At 43.7% G+C, this 21639-nt stretch overlaps 2 protein-coding genes across 11 annotated transcripts in view; one reads left to right on the forward strand and one right to left on the reverse strand.

Moving 5' to 3' along the window:
* The window catches only part of LOC102940760 (activator of 90 kDa heat shock protein ATPase homolog 2), a 40033-nt gene extending 25069 nt beyond the window's left edge, over positions 1-14964 (forward strand). For 2 of the 4 annotated variants that reach the window (XR_006289921.1, XR_006289925.1), the window contains exons 10-12: positions 4375-4514; positions 10866-10964; positions 13447-14964. The gene's annotated coding sequence lies outside the window, so the exon portion shown is untranslated. Of the gene's footprint in view, positions 1-4374; positions 4515-7556; positions 7573-10865; positions 10965-13446 lie in introns of those variants that run through there. The other 2 variants (XR_006289922.1, XR_006289923.1) reach the window with 2 other exon arrangements.
* USP34 (ubiquitin specific peptidase 34) overlaps positions 14374-21639 on the reverse strand; it is a 270160-nt gene continuing 262894 nt past the window's right edge. For all 7 annotated transcript variants that reach the window (XM_037895996.2, XM_037895995.2, XM_043543902.1 and 4 more), the window contains 4 exons: positions 20928-21068; positions 20657-20803; positions 17069-17228; positions 14374-15654 (listed from right to left, as the gene is read on the reverse strand). In XM_037895996.2, the coding sequence (XP_037751924.1) occupies positions 15044-15654; positions 17069-17228; positions 20657-20803; positions 20928-21068 (1059 nt within the window). In that variant the 3' untranslated portion in view covers positions 14374-15043. The remainder of the gene's footprint in view (positions 15655-17068; positions 17229-20656; positions 20804-20927; positions 21069-21639) is intronic.

Consider the following 21639-nt stretch of genomic DNA (forward strand, 5'->3'; position numbering starts at 1 on the left):
AAGCTCTTTCTGTGCCTCTTGTCTCTCTTCTGGATCCCCTGTGCTTCACTCTTAGCAGGAGTCCTCTAAGGTAATTAATGTTCTGCTTCTGACTGGGTCCATGGGCTTTACGGCCATCTTCCTCAGTGTGTTACGGCCTCAGGCTCCATGGATTACTTGACTCCTTGATTCTGTCTTCTCTTTGGATTTTTATGGTTCTCTGATCACTCCTTCAAATGGTTCCCCTCCTCCCCCCTTCCCTCTGTTGGGCTCATCCTTTAGACCCCATCCCTGGATATCTTCATCTGTTCTTTCAACTGCCATCAGTATGCTGTGATTATTTTTTGTCAAGGTATGGTGAAGGTGCAGACTCCAGAGAATCATGGTTCACATTGCAAGTGCCCCTCCAAACTCCCCGATTGCCTGCCAGCTCCCTACCCGCCCCGCCTGGAGAGTAGGGTGACTATATTTCCCTACATTGAAAATGGGACATGCGGGGCTGGCCCAAGCCACCTGGCATCGCTGCTTGCTTTCCTAAATGTTCCTCCATGCCTCCAGGCATGTCAGGTAGCAGACATAGAAGCAGGGGGAGGAAGAATGAGTATGGGCTGGGATCTGGGCAGCAAAGCAAGGTGTGTGTGAGAGTACTTTTGAGCTCGGAGGTGAAGTATTGGACTATGATCCAGCTAGTGGGATGATTCCCCTTTTGGGGCTGGGATAGCTGACTGGCAGGAAGGAGGCTTCGGGTAGTGGGAGGGACCAAGGAGCCTCCAGGTAGCAGCCCTGGGGAGGGCGGAGGCCAGTATGTGGCAGAAGCAGGCAACTGGAGGAGGGAAAGCGGCAGGTTGGAGTTGGGGGCAGGAAAAAGGGCCCAAAGGACGAGGCATGGGGAGGACACAAGGCGGGGGTGGGAGCTCTAGGGACCATTGGGGGGTGCACAAGGGTGGGGTGGGGGGCTTGGGAGCCTGTGGAACGCTTGGGGGCAGGGAGTATGAGGCCAGGGGGAGGGGAGCACAAGGCCAGGAAGGGGGGTCTGCAGGTAGGGGGCCCCTGCACAAAGGGATGGTACAGGACCTGTCAGGCACTTACCAGCCAGGTTACCCGGTAGGGCCCAGGAGTCTCAACAGCAAGCAGAAAAGGATTTGCATTAGGGTCCTATAGTGCTCTGATTGGGCTGCAGAGTGAGCACATGACACCCTATCACTCCCTGACTGGAGGGGGAGGGCGTCATGGAGACACATTAGGCTCCCCGCGGGGGGTGGGGGGGGAATGCCCCCCCAGCCCTGTGCTACTGCCAGTGGGGCTGAGCCTGCAGAAGTAGCTGCCTGGAGACATGACTCCACCCTGCAGCCCAGCTCAGCCGGTTCTCCCTGCTGGGGGTCCCTGTGCTGGGGAGTGGGCACAGCTCCAGCTCAGCTTCAACCCATGCGGTCCATGGAAAAGCATCTGGCTGCCTAGATTGGGACCATGGTCCGCCTATTGACTACCCGTCTCCACATCTGACCTCCCTCACACCTGCAACTGTTACATCTCCTCCTAGATGTCCAGCCACAAACTCAGATTACACATGGCAAACTGAACTTCTTAGCTTGCCCCAAACTCTCCATTCTATCATGGCTGGAAATGTCACCATCTTCAGTCAATCACGCTTACAGCCTGTATGTCACAGTTGTCTTCTCTCATCCAATTTTTCTTCCTTCCTAACTAAGCTGCTGGAAAATCATGCCAATTCTTCCTCTCTCTCTCCAAAAATCCCTCATTTCATCACTGTTCCCACTGCCAGATATTCTCCAGTTATTTATCATTTTTACTACTGCAACCTCATCGCTGGACTGCCCACTTCTCACAGCATCTTTCAAGTAGATCCAATTTTTCTTCGTAAAAATATTCTTCCCCCTCCCCAGCACATCCTTCCAATGGCTCCTACTCTCCTTCCATAACAAATTGCATTTTCTCTACCACCTGCCTACCACGTTGCCTATCAATGGCACTGAACGAACGAGTAATAACAAACATTTTATACCAGTGCTGGTATCTAAGCACTGGGAACTTCTTTGACTGTTGGCTCTCAAACCCAGGGATAAACTGAGGGATGTACTGCATGCCATCGCAAGATATATCAACTAACCTACATTTTTCTTTTACATAAACTATGAGGTCCCACTGGTGTAAGTCACTGATACCCTTTCTAGTATTTATTAATTCAATTTAGAGGCCAATGGTGGGACTATCTAAGGCCCAAAGGAAAAGGGAATAATTTACTCTTTTTGGATCAATTTCAATGGGATCAGGAGCAGGTACTAATGAAACTTTCCATGTGGTGTGGTATATAAAAGGTGTTTTGCAAATCAGAGGGAACCCAGGCCTTCTCTAACATGTCCTAAAGCATTATTTGGGTAATTATTGCATGGTTTATGAATGCTCCAAAAGCCATTGAAATCAGTGGGAGATAGGCACCTAAATACCTTTGAGAATCTGGATTGTCATAACTAAGGCTGCGAGTTTCACAGACGTTGCGGATTCTGTGACTTCTGCAGCGTCTGGTGCCTGGCTCAGGGGCGGCTCAGGCAGCCCCTGTGCCAGGTGCACCGGCCGCTGCTGGGGTAGTCTCGGGCCCCCACGCCCTCCCCCCAGCAACAGTTTGGGTGTGGGAGGAGGCAGGGGGTTGGGGCACAGGACAGGGTGAGGCGGGCTCTGGGCGGCGCTTACCTGGGGGGCTCCCTGGAAGCGGTGACATCCCCTTGCTCAGCTGCTAGGTGGAGGCATGGCCAGGCAGCTCTGCGTGCTGCCTCAGCCCAGATTGCTGGCTTCGCAGCTCCCATTGGCTGAGAATTGAACTGGGTCTCCCAGGTGAGTGTTCTAACCACTGGGCTAAAAGTTATAAGGTGGGAACCCCACTTCCTCCTGATTTGTGTGGAGTGAGGCCAGCACGTAACTCATTCTCACAAGAACACCACCGCGACCTCCTCGTGGTTGTACGAACAGAGGGAGGCACAAAACCCATTCTCACAAGAAATGATTTAGGTGCCTAAGCCGCTTGATTCCAGGATAGGGGTTGCTATTTGTGGATCACTAGTAGAGATAGGCATCTCCCTGCAGCCCTGATTTAGGCACCTAACTCTGTGAGGAAAGGAGGGGGGCAGTAAAGACACAACCCTCTTCTCAGCGAACCGTCAACTGGTTGAGGCAGCTCTCCGCCTAGCATGTTGGCTTTTGTGGATCCCATCCTAAGACCCCTAAGATCCCATCCCATGCATCGCCTGAGGAGCGTAGGCACCTAATTCAGGCTTTGGATCACAATGTTGTTCTTGTGAGTTTTCTAGGGGTCTAAACGTTAGGCGTTGCAATGCTGAGTGTCTCAAATCCTAAGTCCCTTTGGGATAGAATGGGGGAGGGAAGTGAGTGATGATGGAGGACAGTAACTTGCAGTCAGAAAGAGGGAATTCAGAGGTAGGTGGATCGAAAGACAACAGTGTTTGCAGAAGACCCAAGCCAGGAAAGTGAATGAGATGATGAGTCGCGGAGTCAGTCCAAAAATGGAGACTGAACGGGCCAGTTAAAGGAGGGGAACCAAGAATCAAGTGGGTCAATGTGGAAACTGAAATCTCCCAGGATGAGGATAAGGCAGTGCAATAAGAGAGATAGTTCATATCAGGTTAAAAGGAGGATGAGTTGCAAGGAGAACAAAGTAGTAGAGTGAGATGGCAATGGACCTCAAAGAAGGCACAGATGGAAGAATGGAAAATTTCTTACCTGATAATTTCCTTTCTGCTAGCAGCGTCTCCCATAACTCTGAGACGTACGGGTTACTCCCTGCCTGTCTCCAGTCTCCGGAGCGGGTTCAAAGCTGCAGCACAGCCTGTGCTAGGTTATACCCCTTTCTCCTGTTTGCTGCCAGATGATTCATTCCAAACCTGTAAAAACTCTTAGACAATGATTAGTAACAATAACTTCAGTGCCAACTAGTTAACTATGTACAGTAGACCACTACCTGTGGAGCAACTATCCAAATAAATTACTGAGCCAGGCTGTGAAGCTACCCATGTTGGGAAGAATTGTGGGAGATGCTGCTAGCAGAAAGGAAATTATCAGTTAAGAACTTTTCCATGCTGCAGCCTAGGGTCTCCCACAATTCTGATACATATGGGAAGTAGCGAGCTGTAAACCGGAGCAGAAAGGGATAGAAAAGTGAACATAAACAGGAAAGATCTCCCTTTTTGAAATGCTCAAATGGCAAGTACTTGTGGCACCTTAGAGACTAACAAATTTATTTGAGCATAAGCTCTCGTGAGCTACAGCCGATGAATTGAGCTGTAGCTCACGAAAGCTTATGCTCAAATAAATTTGTTAGTCTCTGAGATGCCACAAGTCCTCCTTTTCTTTTTGCGAATACAGACTAACGCGGCTGCTACTCTGAAACCAGTCAAATGGCAAGGTTATTCTGAACCACCACCATCTGCAGCATCTTCCTGCTAAACAAGGCATCCGTTAAATCAGCAAGTCCACCTTATAGTGTCTGATAGAGGTGTAAGCCGGTGAGTATGTGGCTGCTTTGCAGATGTCTGTGGCGTAAGCACATGAGGCTCACGAGGTTGCTGTGGATCTTGAAGAATGCAACTTGATTCCTTCTGGGACAGATGTGCCGGATGGCTTTTATACCTCAACAACGTGTAGTATATACAGGAAGGATGGGCTTCTCCTAAACCAAAATGGAACCAGATGGCTCGCACTTAAAATTAAAAAGGTTGTAGAGCAGTTTTTAAACTAAGGGCTGGGGGAAAGCCGACAGGTGTGGAGGAGCACATGGTTCGGACAGCGACATCCCTTAGGGGAGGCTCTATTAATGGAGATTCTCTCTGTCCTAGTAAGGAGGATGGAAAAGGATAAAATATGGGTAGGACCTGATGAGAAATAGTCAAATGAAAGAGGCCCATTCAATTACATCATGTAATGGCAGACAGCTAAAAAGTGACAAGTTTTTGAAGTGCTTATATACAAATGCTAGAAGTCTAAATAATAAGATGGGTAAACTGGAGTGCCTCGTATTAAATGAGAACATTGCTATAATAGGCATAACAGAAACTTGGTGGAATGAGGATAATCAATGGGGGACAGTAATACCAGGGTACAAAATATATCGGAAGGACAAAACAATTCGTGCTGGTGGGGAAGTGGCACTACATGTGAAAGCATAGAATCAAATGGAGTAAAAATCTTAAATGAAGCAAACTGTACCACAGAATCTCTATGGCTAGTACTTCCATGCTCTAATAATAAGAATATAGCAGTAGGGATATATTACCAATCACCTGACCAGGATGGTGATAGTGACTGTGAAATGCTCAGGGAGATTAGAGAGGCTATAAAAATAAAAAACTCAATAATAATGGGGGATTTCAACTATCCTGATATTGACTTGGTACATGTTACCTCAGGACAGGATGCAGAGTTAAAGTTTATTGACATCTTAAATGACTGCTTTTTGGGGCAGCTAGTCCTGGAACCCACAAGAGAAGAGGCAATTCTTGATTTAGTCCTAAATGGAGCACAGGATGTGGTCCAAGAGGTGAATATAGCTTGACCGCTTGGTAATAATGACAGTAATATAATTAAATTTAACATCCCTGTGGCAAGGAAAACATCACAGCAGCCCAACATGGTAGCATTTAATTTCAGAAAGGGGGACTACACTATAATGAGGATGTTAGTTAAACAGAAATTAAAAGGTACAGTGCCAAAAGTGAAATCCCTGTAAACTGCAAGGAAACTTTTTCAAGACACCATAATAGAGGCTCAACTTAAATGTATACCCCAAATTAAAAAACACAGTAAGACCCAAAAAAGTGTTACCGTGGCTAAACAACAAAGTAGAAGAAGCAGTGAGAGACAAAAAGGCATCCTTTAAAGCAGAGTTGGGCAAACTAAAGCCTGGGGGCCACATCCGGCCCTTCAGACATTTTAATCTGGCCCTTGAGCTCCTGCCAGGGAGCAGGGTCGGGGGCTTTCCCCTCTCCACGTGAACTGTGGCTGCGCGCAGCTCCTGGAAGCAGTGGCATGTTCCCCCTTTGGCTCCTACACATAGGGGCAGCCAAGGAGCTCCACACACTGCCCCCGCCCCAAGCATCACCCCCGCAGCTCCCATTGGCCAGGAACCATGACCAATGGGAACTGCAGGGGCGGCGCCTGCAGACAGGGGAGCGTACAGAGCTGCCTGGCTGTGCCTCTGCGTAGGAGCCAGAGGGGGGACATGCCGCCGCCTCTGGGAGCTGCTTGAGGTAAGTGCTGCCTGGCGCCTGCACCTGAACCCCTCCCACACCCCAACCCCCTGCCACAGCCCTGATCCCCCTCCTGCCCTCTGAACCCCGTGGTCCCAGACCGACGCATCCTCCTGCACCACAAAGCCTCATCCTCAGCCCCACCCCAGAGCCTGCACCCCCAGCTAGAGCCCTCACCCCCACCCCAGCCCAGAGCCTCTTCCTGCACACTGAACTCCTTATTTCTGGACCCACCCCAGAGCCCGAAGCCCTCACCCCCATCCCCAGTTTTGCAAGCATTCAAGGCCCGCCATACAATTTCCATACCCAGATGTGGCCCTTGGGCCAAAAAGTTTGCCCACCTGCTTTAAAAAGCGGAATTTAAATCCTAGTGAGGAAAATAGAAAGGAGCATAAACTCTGGCAAAGGAAATGTAAAAATATAAGTAGGAAGGCCATAAAAGAATCTGAAGAACAACTAGCTAAAGACTCTAAAGGAAAAAAAAATGTAAGTATATTAGAAGTAGAAAGCCTGCTAAGCAACCAGTGGGGCCACTGGATGATCGAGATGCTAAAGGAGACTCAAGGACAATAACACCATTGCAGAGAAACTAAATGAATTTAGGGCTGACAATTAATCGCAGTTAACACATTATTAATTAAACAAATTAACTGTGATTAAAAAAATTAATCATGATTAATTGCAATGTTAAACAACAGAATACCAATTAAAATTTATTAAATATTTTTGGATTTTTTCTACATTTTCAAATATATTGATTTCTATTACAGCACAAAATACAAAGTGTACAAATATTTGCACTGTAAAAATGATAAATAAAGGAAATAGTATTTTTCAATTCACCTCATACAAGTACTGTAGTGCAATCTCTTTATCGTGAAAGTGTAACTTACAAAGAGATTTTTTTTTGTTATATATCTGCACTCAGAAACAAAACAATGTAAAACTTTAGAGCTTACAAGTCCACTCAGTCCTATTTCTTGTTCAGCCAATGGCTAAGTGTTTACATTTACGGGAGATACTGCTGACTGATTCTTATTTACAATGTCACCTGAAAGTAAGAACAGGTGTTCACATGGCACTTTTGTAGCCAGCATTGCAAGGTATTTATGTGCCAGATATGCTAAACATTCATATGACCCTTCATGCTTCGGCCATCATTCCAGAGGACATGCTTCCATGCTGATGATGCTCATTAAAAATATAATGCATTAGTTAAATTTGTGACTGAACTCCTTGAAGGAGAATTGTATGTCTCCTGTTCTGTTTTACCCACTTTCTGCCATATATTTTATTTGATAGCAATCTCGGATGATGACCCAGTACATGTTCATTTTAAGAACACTTTCACAGCACATTTGACAAAACGCAAAGAAGATACCAGTGAGAGATTTCTAAGGATAGATACAGCACTTGACCCAAGGTTTAAGAACCTGAAGCACCTTCCGAAATCTGAGAGGGATAAGGTGTGGAGCATGCTTTCATATGTCTTAAAAGAGCAACACTCCAATGTGGAAACTACAGAACCTGAACCACCAAAAAAGAAAATCAACCTTCTGCTAGTGGCATCTGATTCAGATGATGAAAATGAACGTGCGTCGGTCCGCTCTGCTTTGGATTGTTATCGAGCAGAACCCATCATCAGCATGGACAATATCTTCTGGAATGGTGGTTGAAGCATGAAGGGACATACGAATCTTTAGCGCATCTGACATGTAAATATCTTGCGATGCCAGCTACAACAGTGCCATGCCAACACCTGTCCTCACTTTCAGGTTACACTGTAACCAAGACGTGAGATTACATTGTAACCAAACTTGTTTGTCTGAGTGATTGGCTGAAGTAGGACTGAGTAGACCTGTAGGTTTTAAAGTTTTACATTGTTTTATTTTTGAATGCAGTTATTTTTGTACATAATTCTACATTTGTAAGTTCAACTTTCATTATAAAGACATTGCACTACAGTACTTGTATTAGGTGAATTGAAAAATACTGTTTCTTTTGTTTTTTACAGTGCAAATATTTGTAAAAAATAAAGTGAGCACCGTACACTTTGTTATTGTGTTGTAAATGAAATCAATATATTTGAAAATGTAGAAAATGTCAAAAATATTTCAATAAATGGTATTCTATTATTGTTTAACAGTGCGATTAATCACAATTAATCTTTTAAATCGCTTGACAGCCCTAAATGAATTGTTTGCATCTGTCACAGCCGAGGATGTGAGGGAGATTTCCACACCTGAGCCATTCTTTTTAGGTGACAAATCTGAGGAACTGTTCCAGATTGAGGTGTCATTAGAGGAGGTTTTGGAATAAACTTATAAACTAAATAGTAATAAGCCACCAGGACCAGACGGTATTCACCCAAAAGTTCTGAAGGAACTCAAATGTGAAATTGCAGAACTACTAACTCTAGTTTGTAACCTATCATTTAAATCATAGATTCATAGATACTAAGGTCAGAAGGGACCATTATGATCATCTAGTCTGACCTCCTGCACAACGCAGGCCACAGAATCTTACCCACCCCCTCCTGCGAAAAACCTCACCTATGTCTGAGCTACTGAAGTCCTCAAATCGTGGTTTAAAGACTTCAAGGAGCAGAGAATCCTCCAGCAAGTGACTTGTGCCCCATGCTACAGAGGAAGGCGAAAAACCTCCAGGGCCTCTTCCAATCTGCCCTGGAGGAAAATTCCTTCCCGACCCCAAATAAACCCTGAGCATATGGGCAAGATTCACCAGCCAGATACTACAGAAAATTATTTTCTGGGTAACTCAGATCCCACCCCATCTAACATCCCATCACAGGCCATTAGGCCTTTTTACCATGAATATTTAAAGATCAATTAATTACCAAAATCATGTTATCCCATCATACCATCTCTTCCATAAATTTATCGAGTTTAATCTTAAAGCCAGATAGATCTTTTGCCCCCACAGCTTCTGTACCAAATGACTGGAGGATAGCTAGTGTGACTCCAATTTTTAAAAAGGGCACCAGAGGTGATCCCAACAATTATAAGCTGCTAAACCTGACTTCAGTACCAAGCAAACTGGTTGAAACAATATAAAGAACTAAGTTGTCCGACACATAGATGAACGTAATTTGTTGAGGAGGAGTCAACATGGTTTTAGTAAAGGGAAATTATGCCTCACCAATCTACTAGAATTCTTTGAGGGGGTCAACAAGCATGTGGACAAGGGGGATCCAGTGGATATAGTGTACTTAGAATTCAGAAAGCCTTTGGCAAGGTCCCTCACCAAAGGCTCTTAAGCAAAATAATCTGTCATGGGGTAAGAGGGAAGGTCCTCTCATGGATTGGTAACTGGTTAAAAGATAGGAAACAAAGGGTAGGAATAAATGGTCAGTTTTCCGAATGGAGAGAGAGAAATAGTGGTGTCCCCCAGGGGGCTGTACTAGGACCAGTCCTATTCAACATATTCAACCAGACCTATTCATGAATGATCTGGAAAAAGGGGTAAACAGTGAAGTGGCAAAATTTGCAGAGGATAGAAAACTACTGAACATAGTTAAGTCCCGAGCTACAAAAGGATCTCTCAAAATGGGGTGACCGGGCAACAAAATGGCAGATGAAATTCAATGTTGATAAATGCAAAGTAATGCATATTGGCAAACATAATGCCAATTATACACATAAAATGATGGGGTCTAAATTAGCTGTCACCACTCAAGAAAGATCTTGGAGTCACTGTGGATAGTTCTCTGAAAACATCCACTCAATGTGCAGCGGCAGTCAAAAAAGCAAACAGAGTGTTGGGATATCATTAAGAAAGGGACAGATAAGAAGACAGAAAATATCATATTGCTTCTATATAAATCGATGGTACGCCCACATCTTGAATACTGCGTTCAGATGTGGTCGCCCCATCTCAAAAAAGATATAATGGAATTGGAAAAGGTTCAGTAAAGGGCACCAAAAATGATTAGGGGTATGGAATGGCTGCCATATGAGGAGAGATTAATAAATCTGGGACTTTTCAGCTTGGAAAGGAGACGAGTAAACAGGGATATGATCGAGGTCTATAAAATCATGACTGGTGTAGAGAAAGTAAATAAGGAAGTGTTATTTACTCCTTCTCATGAAACAAGAACTAGGGGTGACCAAATGAAATTAATAGGTAGCAGGTTTAAAACAAACAAAAGGAATTATTTCTTCACACAACACACAGTCAACCTGTGGAACTCCTTGCCAGAGGATGTTGTGAACGCGAAGACTATAACATAGTTCAAAAAAGAACTAGATAAGTTCATGGAGGATAGGTCCATCAATAGCTATTAGCCAGGATGGGCAGGGATGGTGTCCCTAGCCTGTTTGCCAGAAGCTGGGAGTGGACAACGGGATGGATCACCTCATGATTATCTGTTCTGTTCTTTCCCTCTGGGGCATCTAGCATTTGCCACTGTCAGAAGACAGGATACTGGGCTAGATGGACCTTTGGTCTGACCCAGTATGGCTATTCTTATGCTCCATCTAATAATTTGGCCATTCTTAAGCCCTTGGCACTGTAGAATGAAAGGAAATGAACAGAGAGCTGACTTCCTTGTAGATTCTGTATGCTTGATAAAAGTGCTTTTCTGATATTCAGGGTGTGCCGCTAGCGTTGATTTGGGTGCTGTGGCCATTGGCAGAATGAAGGAAGTCAGAATCTCAATGGAACGGATGGTTAGAGCTTTCAGCACCAGTGGTAAGTCCCACTTAGGGAAGATTGGTCTGACTGTTAGTCTGGCAGACTGAGTGCTCTGAGAAATCTGGATACCTGAGGGTTTTGCCCATGAGTCCAAAGATACTATCAACAGTACACTACTTAGCGCCGAAATGGAGTACTACAATGCTAGGCTGAAGGCCCTTTTCCACACCAAGTTAGCATCCATTGCTCATCACAAATCACATCAAGGGTTTGACCAAGGCAGGATCCGAGATGTCTCACTCCAAGCAAGGATCATACCCCTAGAAAATGAGCTGCTTATTTAACATGAAGTAGGCTTTCCTTTTTTATATATATGTAAAAACTTTGGTCTGAATGATGATAGCCTCAGTGTGCTGTGTGTCATTGTGACTGGCTCTCCCCCGCCCCAAGGTGCCACCCGAAACTGGGGTACCGCTGAGCCCCCCTACCCACTAGCCAGCCCTTTCTAGCCTGCAATTTCACCAGCATATATAGTTAGGAACACAGCCAGCTGCAGTTTCATGTCCCCTGTAGTACTCCTGACCAGCCCCTGCATGGGAAGGCTCCAGCTAAGGCACCTCCCAGCTCCTCAGGCACGCACCTCCTCTGGAGTGTAAACCCAAAATTATACCATCTTGCGCTGCATAGGGAACTGTACAGCGTAAGCTCATAAAATTCTCCCCCTTCCTCAACGTGGAGAGGAATATGCTACAGTCTTTTGCCCTGAGTTATGATTCCCACACATGGGTTTAGATAGAGCAAAAATAAGTTTATTAACTACAAAAGATAGATTTTAAGTGATTATAAGTGATAGCAAACAGATCACCTAGTGAATAAACAAAAAATGCAAACTAAGCTTAATATGCTAAATAGACTGGATATGAATAGCAGATTCTCACCCTAAGTGATGATACAAGCAGGCTGCAGATTCTTAAGGGGCAAGCTGCACTAGCTTAAAGCTTGGAATCCCCAGGTGTTCCAGTCACAGGCTAAAAATCCCTTTCGCCTGGGTCCAGCACTTCCTCCAGTTCAATCTTTGTTCCTCACGTGTTTCCAGGAGTCTTCTTGGGTGGGGAGTCAGTGAAGAACCCAGATGATGTAACTCCCCTGCCTTATATAGCTTTTGCATATCACGGGAACCCTTTGTTTCAAAGCTTAGTTTCCATGCCAGTCAGTGGAAAAATACTGACATCCCAAGATGGAGTCCAGCACCAGGTGACCTGGTCACATGTCCCTGTAGACACACAGAAGCCATCCCCCACTGGCTGTTTGGAGCATTCACAGGAAGGCTCACCAGGTGGGAGATAAGCTTCTCCTACGACCTATTATTTCTTCCTAATGGCTCATTAATCTGAATGGACCCTTCCCAGCTAGCTATCTAGACAGAGCATTTTGCCTAGTGGGTGTTGCCTACGAATAGCTACATTTGAAATAGATACATAGTCAATATTCATAACTTTGGATACAAAAATGATTCATGCATACAAATAGGATAATCATATTCAGCAAACCATAACCTTTCCAATTACACATCTTATCTTACATAAATACATCATAATTACAATATAATATCATACTAATATCACTATGAAGTCTATTGGTGCAGTGATACAGTCATCACTGTCGGGTCTTTTGGAAGGAAGTTTCCTTCTGAAGGTGTGACACTGTCTTTCACTGGTGGAGATACTGCTGCGCCAATCTTAGATTCCCAAACCATATTGTGGTTTAATTAGGTGTCCTCATTTGGATCTTATGATAACTTCAAAAGATGCAGCAATGGAAAACATGCATCACAATAATGCTCACAAGGAGAGATACTGTATTGACATTAAATAAGTTCCTTGCAGGCCACTGACTGGTATCCTGTCTTTGAAAAGTCTTGTAGGTTGTTGCTGGTGTGGGTTTTTGTTTGGTTGTTTTGTATGTGTGGTACTTCTTCCCTATGCCATTTACAGGGGGGATGTAGTTTATTATTCATCCTGGACTAGGGACCACACACAAGTGGAGGGGTACTGACACAATGTGAAAATGTCTTGTTAGCTGTCCCTGCAAGCCTGAAAGGCTGCCTGCCTGCTACCCCAGGCTAGCATCCAAGTAAGTGCTGTAGGCGAAGACTAGTACCACTTGGAGCTTTGATCAGGAAATCAGGATCATTCTGAAAACGGGAAGGATTTCTCACTTACCCCTTTCTAATCCCACGAAGGTGCAGTTTCATAGGGAGTGGAATCCTCAAATTCCTCTGTTTTGGTCACAGGCTGCCTGAAGTGCACAAAGCTTTAATGTGGAGCCAGCCTTTTGCTTTTTTGGGACCCAGAATCTCTGGGGTTTGCGGTACTTACCTTATAGTACCATGGGAATCTCCCGATTCACAGTGCGAGGAAGGGGAGCTGTGTAGGAGCCCTGCTTCTCTTCCCAGGGATTCTAGTACCCACTTTTGGACTTGTGGGGGGGACCAGTAGCCCAGAAAGCATCTCTTATTTATAATTCTTTGTTGTTGCAGGACTTACCCCAGTTGTCTGGATAAAGTCCTCCTCGTACTCAGAGCCTCTTCCTGTTCTGCTCTGTCTCTCCTGGTTGGGTTTTTCTGCAGTGGAGTCGCAGCTACTTGCGGGGTGGAGTTATGGGGTAGAGGCCCAAACCTGCCTGTCTGACTTAGAGCCCTGTGCCCTTGCAGAGATAGGGTCAGCTGGCTGGCTGGCTGGTGCTTGCACAGCTGCTCTGCCAGGCCTGACAGGGAGCAGAGGAGCTCAATGGGATGCATGCAGCGGAGGTGACAGGTGGCTATGATCACCATGCTGCCCAGATGCCGGTACTTGCATAGCTGCTGTGTCATGCCTTGAAAGGGGGCAGATGAGCTTGGCAGGGAGATGCTACAGTGAGGCTTGAAAACAATTTAACCACTCAAAATAATGAATCTACAAGAAAAGGACGGGAGCGAAGCAAACAACAATTTGACTGTTGTCACGGAGACAGAAGATGTAGCACCAAGCAGGAAAAGGGAGTGTGGCTAGCACAGGCTGTGCTGCAGTTTATGAAAACTTTGTACAGGAGGGGAATAGCCCATTTGTATCAGAATTGTGGGAGACACTGGGCAGCAGAAAGAGGGACTGAAAATGGCAAGAGGGGGAGAAGAGGAGGCCAGAATGGAGCAAAGGCTCAAGTCCTAGCTGACAGGTCAATACTGAGGAAAGTGGTAAAAGATTCAGTTGGATTCTTTGTATTTTTAAATTGTTGGAATGAGGTACACTTTACTGAACTGCCCAATTGTAAAGTTAATGCAAAGCAGACAAAACGAATGGGAAAGAACTGAGATTTACACAGCTTAGAATGTATTTGAGAAGCATTTCTTATTCTGCAACTATTTCACAGTTCTCAAGTTGTCTTTGGTTAGAAATCTGAAGACTGAAGCAACGTATGTAAACAAATGAAAAGTCATCACAATCAGTTTAATGAAGTGCACAGAATAGCGATTGATCATGTCAATAAAAATAAAACAATTAATTTTACATCAAGTGTGCTTTATTTCCTCCACAGGTATTCTGTTAAATAAAGCACCATATATATACTGCCAGGCCACAGCTAAAGAGGATTCTTTACAGAATCAAATTTCTTGTGGTTGTTTAGTATACAAGTAAACTTAATTTTGATAATAAGAACCACAGCGATCTGAGGCAATCTGCCTCTATTATAAGGTACAAAACTGGCACAGAGGACACCATATTATACACAGTAAAAATGCCATAAGTTTAAATTACATCATACAGGGCAAGGAGGCCCTGTTCTCCCATACAGCCATATTAAATGAAAGCCACTACAGTGAACTCTTAATTACATAAAACATATCCATTATCTGATTGCCCTTTAAGAAAAGTACGGTAGATGCAAAAAATGTTTTAATCTGGAGTTCTGCCTGACCAAGAATTAAGCATATAAATCTATCTTGCCATTCAAGCAGAGAGCACTGGACAAACTGAAGCACAAAACAGAAATAAGCAAAACTTATACAAACAGCATTTTTGAAAAAAAAAAAAAGAAAAAAAAGAAAAAAAAAGATAAAAGAAAAAAAAGACTTAAAAGCAGACATGCTCCATCTAATGTCAAGAAGCAGCTTGGTTTCCTTTGCCAGATATCCTTGTGACCACATGAATTGTAGACTCAATGGTCCTACACAGGATGTCTAAAATGTCATGCTGCTGCATGTGACTAAAAAGTCCTCTGGAATGGCTGCAACTGATTGATAAGCTATTTTCAGGGTCCTGGGATGGTAAGGCTTGACCATCGCAGCCTCTTAGATCTGCTAGGTCAGATAAAACTGCTGAAATTGATGTGGTGGGGAACTCAGAGTCATCCTCAACTGCACTGGGATCCTTGGAACTCTGCAGATCTTTAAATTCCTTGCACTCTTCAAATTTACCATTGCCTGACTGCTCTTCTGTGTGTTGTGACCTGGTAGTTAACATCATGTCTTCTGAAAAGGAAGATGGAACTTCCATTCTGTATTCTTTAACAGAACTATTTTCAGGGGAAGGAGGATCTTGCTCAGTGCCAGGATCAATGATAGAAGAGTCTCTTGTCTCATTATCTGAAGTGCTTGTTGGAGTCAATGCCTCCCTTGGTTCAGTTTTCATATCACTGATGCAGCTGTCTACAGTATGCTCCTCATCGCTGCTAACCCGTCTTCTTTTTACAGGAGTAGCTCCTTCATCATCTGTAAAACCAACATACAGTTTGCAGTGAAGTACATTTATCAATTTGTTTTATATTTACATTCAAGTCGTGAGGTCTTTTATTTTATGTTTTTCACTTTCATATACTCTTCTGTATGTAGGCAAACAGCGCTCACTAGAGATCTCCTCAGAGGCTCATCAGATTGGAGAGATTCGTTAACTGTAACTGCCTGCTTAAAATTTCACTTCCTTAGATTCTTGTGTGTTGCATTAGGGGTTAGAATCAGCAAATCTGAAGCTCCAGTGTTAAGCGGGTAACATAATATCTTTACAGCAAGGACTGTCTTTTTGTCCTGTTTGTACATCACCTAGAGTCATGGGGTCCTGGTCCATGACTAGTGCTCCTAAGCTCTGCCACAATACAAATAATAAATAATGATGATAATAATAATAATATTGTTGTTTGTTTAAACAGATTTCATCAAATAACCTCTCTTTAATATGCTCAGATTTGTAGAAGGTTTTCCTCTCCACACTAAGTGAATTGTTCTGGTCCAAGGAATTAACCCTGGTCCCGCTGAGGTCAATGGTAAAACTCTTTTTGATTTCTATACAACCAGGATTTCACCCGTGTGTTTTGGATTGACAATGCATAATGTTATTATATGTACAGCATTATTAGTTTGGATGATACAGTACAGCAAATAAAACCAGGTCCCTTACCCGAGAAGCTTATAATCTAGTTTACACATTACAACAGGAAGAGATGTGTGTGAGAAGTATCACTCAAAGGAAACCGGTGAGATTTACATACTATAGCCTCATGAGGTTATTTATTGCATCACATACATACTGTGTCAGTTCCTGTTCGTTTATCTCATTTCAGTATGCAAATTTGTCAAAATTAGGACTGTGCTTTTTTCTCTTCTTTTTATGGCACAGGAGTGGAATCAGCACTAGAAAGCTAGTCCCAGGAAGCGGGTGTTAGAATATTTTAAAAAGGGAGGTAGGCTCCATAGTTAGCAGGTTATTTTAGACATAGGGATGACATGGGAGAAAGACACAAAGTATGGGGGACGGGAGCGGTAGGGGATGAAATAAGAGTAGTAGTATGAGGAGCTTTGAAAGTGTGGACAAAGGTTTTAATTTCATGCTGCAAATGTGAACCAGCGATGGGGATGATATAGTAAAAGCAGTGGGCAAGAAAAATGACTTTAGCAGAAGTATTTTGGATTATCCAGAGGGGTGGAAATGCAGGAGTCAGGTAAACCAGAGAGGTGGTGGTTGCTGTAGTCTTATTGGGAGATTTCCATAGTATAGAGCAGAATCTTGGTGGTAGAGATTGGGCTGGAGATATATGGAGGAAGAACTGGCAGGATACAGCAACAGTGTGGATATGCGAGGTAAAGGAGAGGGAGTTGGTGTGTGATTACACCAAGGTTATAAAAGGCAAACCTTTAGTTTTTCTTTCTTTGGCTTCTTGCTCTTGTAACGAGTTCCTCTGTTGCTGACAAGCCCTGCATTTGTTTAGCAGTTCTTGCAAAGTTGGAATCAAGGCCGAATTCAGCTGCTTAGGGGTGTGCACTGAAAGCAACAAAGCAAGTGCTCGAAGGTCCTAGAAACGTCATAAACAAACACGATTACTAAAATACTTCAAACTTTAAATTTACATTAATCCCACACACACACTATTTGCAATTGAAATAGGTTGATTTGTGTAATAAGCAGAGACCTTACCAGATGTTCTGAACGCTTTTCTGCTTCCAACAGAATAGATTCCTAAACTTTGTTTACACTACCGAAATTTCCTAAAACTTTCCCACTAGTATTAGCAATATCCTTAATGTAGACAAAGACCTACTGTGAAAGAGTTGACAATATTAAGTTGTACACAACAGAATTACCCCCTTGGTTAGGATTTCTTAATGCTTAATTCCAATGCGTTTTACACTAGTTCTGAACAACGAATAAAACACACTATGGTTGACAACCTGACTGTGGAAAACCCAGCAACAGTTCTGGAAATGCTGTGTTATGCAGAAGTGGCAATGAATAGGGAGAATAAACAAAATGTAGAATTATTTGAGTTTCTGTCAACCCCCAGCTATTTCATACCACTGCTGGTATCTAAGCACCAGGAGTAGAGGAGTTTGCATGTGCACTGATTTCCTGTGTGACCAGTGTGCTCTGCACGTTGAGAATGCTGAAAAGGTTGTTCCACTTTTAGTCTCCAGACCATTCATTAAGTATGGGCTCCTAAACCCAAAAGATCCTGTTGCCCGGGGTGGGGGGTAGGGGTGGAGAGGGTTGTTAATTGTAAGATATCACAATATACATTGGCTTGTCTACATTATTCTGTTATGCAAACTTTAGCAAATGCCACTTGTTAAGTCACTAATACTGGGTCTAGACCACTGTTAATTAAAGTATGTCACTGACCTCTTTTCGATGGTGATGACTTTTTGTATCAATGAAGAACAAGTAAAATGAAGAAAAATAAAAAGAAAAGGGAATAATCCTTTTTTTCTTGTAGAACCAATTTCACTTAGAACAATGGAAACAGAACTTTTTATTGATTACTAAATATTCAATAGATGGGTGAACGTTTTCTGCATGGAAGTTATGTAACAAGAAAGGAATATTAAAAGATATGGGGGGGAACATCGAAGGCACAGAGTCTGAAAGTGATCTAAGATACCAACCATGATCCAATGCATCTGCAACTAGGGTGAGAATAGGCTGTGTAGGGGCAAAGGGAACTCCCTCGCAAACTCCTAGATTTTGTCTACCAGTTCAGAAAGGATAAGAACTGAAGGGGTACCTGAATCACCATGTCTATATGACGATGGGCCATTGAGTACACAGAGGCCACCCAACCCTGCAAATGCTTGAAGTGCAGTCTGTAGCTGTACCACATAGGTGTGCACCGCCATGCGTCCTAGAACTCTGAGGCAGTTCTGAACTGTGAGGCAGAAGGGCCAACGGCATGGAGGTGGGACGCAGTTCTGAGAAGGCCACTGACTCCTAAAATGCTGAGGTGGACAGACACCCCACTGGAGCTGTTGGGCAAGCTTACAACCGGACACAACAGATCTGACTTCTGAGTCCAATGAGGAGTCCATTTCCTCCAACCCTGGGGGAGATGATCTCATCAGTTTCAGGGAGTGGGGCTGAGAGTCTGGAAAAGGGGGAACCAATGAAATCATCGCTGGCTTGCCTCTAGATGCAATCATACACAGAGGAAACGTGAGCATAGAAGTGACCAGTACCAAGTGATGCTCTGGGGCTTCAGTCGGGGTCACAGGAGCATGTGGTTCCAAAGTCGGTTCCTTGTGAGGCTCTTGAATCACGGGAGAAGCCGGCACCAACAAGCTGAATAACTCCCTGGCTGCCTCAAATGCCTCAGGTGTCAATGGTACCAAAAGGTGTTTTTGAGCCTGCAGGATTGAGAGGTGCGTTGATGCTTCGGGGACTGGTCTCAACGAACCCTTCCTGGGTTCCGAAATCAGCAATCCCTGCTGGCTCACAGACTGCTCCAGGGGACTTTTTAGGGAACTCCTATGAGTTCTTGTGAACACTTGGCAGCTTCTTGTTGGAAGGTTCTGGTACTGAATCCCTAGGAGACTTACGCAATCTCTTCTTAAGCACCGGCAATACAGAACTGGCTGATGACTTCGTAAGAACAGGAGGAGCACTCCTGATAGACATGGACATGCTTGGTACCCACTCAGAGCGGGTGGGTTCTGACGGTGGATGGTGCAGAATCCATGAGCAGGTACTTGAGTCTGGCAGCCTTCTCCTTTTTCGAATGATGTTTGAACAAATGTGATATTTGTCTCTCGCATGCACCTCTCTCAGACACTTAAAGAAGCTGGGAGGAGGGTCATGCACTGGCAGAAACGTTACATGAATGACAGGCCTTGAAGCTAGGAGAATGGGGCATCAGTTTGGTAACAATACCGGTACCCAGCCAGGGACTGGTAACCCCAAACTAAAAAGACAGTTCTAGGTATAAGTTTACAATACTATTTACAGAATTACTATATAAGACTAAAACTAATATTATAGGTACTACATACACGGAGAGAGGAAAGATATGAAGAAACAAAGATTGCAGCTCCAACAACCACCGTCACTGACAATAGGAAGGAACTGAGAGGTGTCGAGGGCAGTGTGGCCCTTTATACGTGTGTGCAGTGATAAGAGGTATCAGAGGGAGTTCATAGTGCACTGACAGGTACGGCTAAGGGAAAAATCTCTGACAAGTGTGCACAAGGCATGCACACACCTACAGTGGAATGGACATGTGGAATCACTTGAAGAAGAACTTGTTTTATTCTGAGAAAGTGGCCCAGGGAAAACAGCCCTGGAATTCTTGGAACAAGATTTGGAGAGTTTACCTTTTTTTGGTTGACAAAATATGCAAGGAGAAATAAAAATAGAATGGGCGCTTCCTAAACTTCTTTAATGTTTTCCTACATTTTTCAATCTTTGGGATGATCTAATGTCTGTTTCAGAGAAATAATCAGAGGTGTTGGATGGAGGGCAGAGAGGGTAAACTCTTTTTCCATATGATCACAGGTGGGACTCAGGAATGACTTTTATCAGAGCTTGACTCCACTCATAGCAAGGGGTCCCTGGGGCTGGAGTGACAGCAGCCCACCCATATGATGCACAGAAAGAGAACAAGGGGAAACAGAAAGTGAAAAAGTAGGTAGCAGAGAGCTAAAAAAGACCGATAGAAGAATTTTGAAGAGATCAGAATGGCATTCCAGAGCTATCTGCCTATTTCCTTAGCAGAGCAGAGATTTCTAGCAGGGAGTTTGTGAGCAGCCCCCTTATCCAGGGTTCAACCTGATGGACACCTCCAGCTGTCTCTGAACAGCTGGCAAAGGGGACCCTGCCTATGCATATAGTTTCAATCAATATGCCCACTCTCTAAGGCAAATCCTCACACTGGATACAATCTACTGAAGCTCTGCCATAGAAAGTAAACTTGTTTTTAAAAGGTTTTATCATTTTAATGGCTTTGAAAAGTCTTACCCCATTTAAGGTAGAGCTTGCTTTGGAAATTTCAACTCGCTGGCTGCTGAAATCGGATTCAAGGCTTTGATATTGATTTATTAGATTTGTAACCAGAGTATTGATTAAATTGGCACAGTTTGCTTCAGAAAACACCTGCCCCTGGACCTGTAAGAGAACGCATTTATTTCAAAGCTATGAAGACTTGAATTGTGCAAAGTAATACCCTAAACTAATGTGATGCATAATAACTGCATTTCCATTAAATACGAACACTTAAAATACCACATACCTTTAAAAGAAAGTGCGTCAAAAATGTATACACAATATTGTTGTTAAGAAAAGTTCTTTCATCCATTAGAATACATTTAATGTATTCTGCAAAAACTGGATCTTCACACAGGAGCTTAATACAGTTCTTTGACATAGCAGACTAAAGAGGAAAGAAAAAAACTTTGCAATTTAATGCTGCAAAATTAGCACTGAAATTATGACACTTGTGAGAGCATTGTACATAATTATCTATTAAGAATAGGCACCATCTGGAATAATGCCTGCAACATTAATTATCATAACTAACTAACTGGGTCTGCTAATCAATTCATTCATACTGAAAATGTTTGCCTGGCATTAAGTTAAAATAAACTACTACTAAGGACAAAAAGAAATTTGAGTTATCATCTCAAAGGTGTTCTTTGATTCACCTCATTTTATGTGAGGATGGAAGTTTGTCAGGAGTAGTGTGTATTTACTGAGATCCATCTCCCCTGGCCTGCAAAGCAACTACTGCCCCCTCTTCTGTGAGTGTAAAGGGTCCTCCGACAGTGGCACTGGTCGAGATCTGCTGCAAGAGGGGACAGGAGCCAGATCTCGGGAGGTCTCAGCCACGAATAATGATAGAAATTTAACTTCACAGTTTTTATGGTCACAAACTATAGTAAAGAGGGGTTACTCACCAGTAATTGTTGTTCCTGAAGAGCATGGCCTCCACATATTCACATTTG

Source organism: Chelonia mydas, chromosome 3, assembly GCF_015237465.2.
Source record: "Chelonia mydas isolate rCheMyd1 chromosome 3, rCheMyd1.pri.v2, whole genome shotgun sequence".
NCBI lineage: Eukaryota > Metazoa > Chordata > Testudines > Cheloniidae > Chelonia > Chelonia mydas.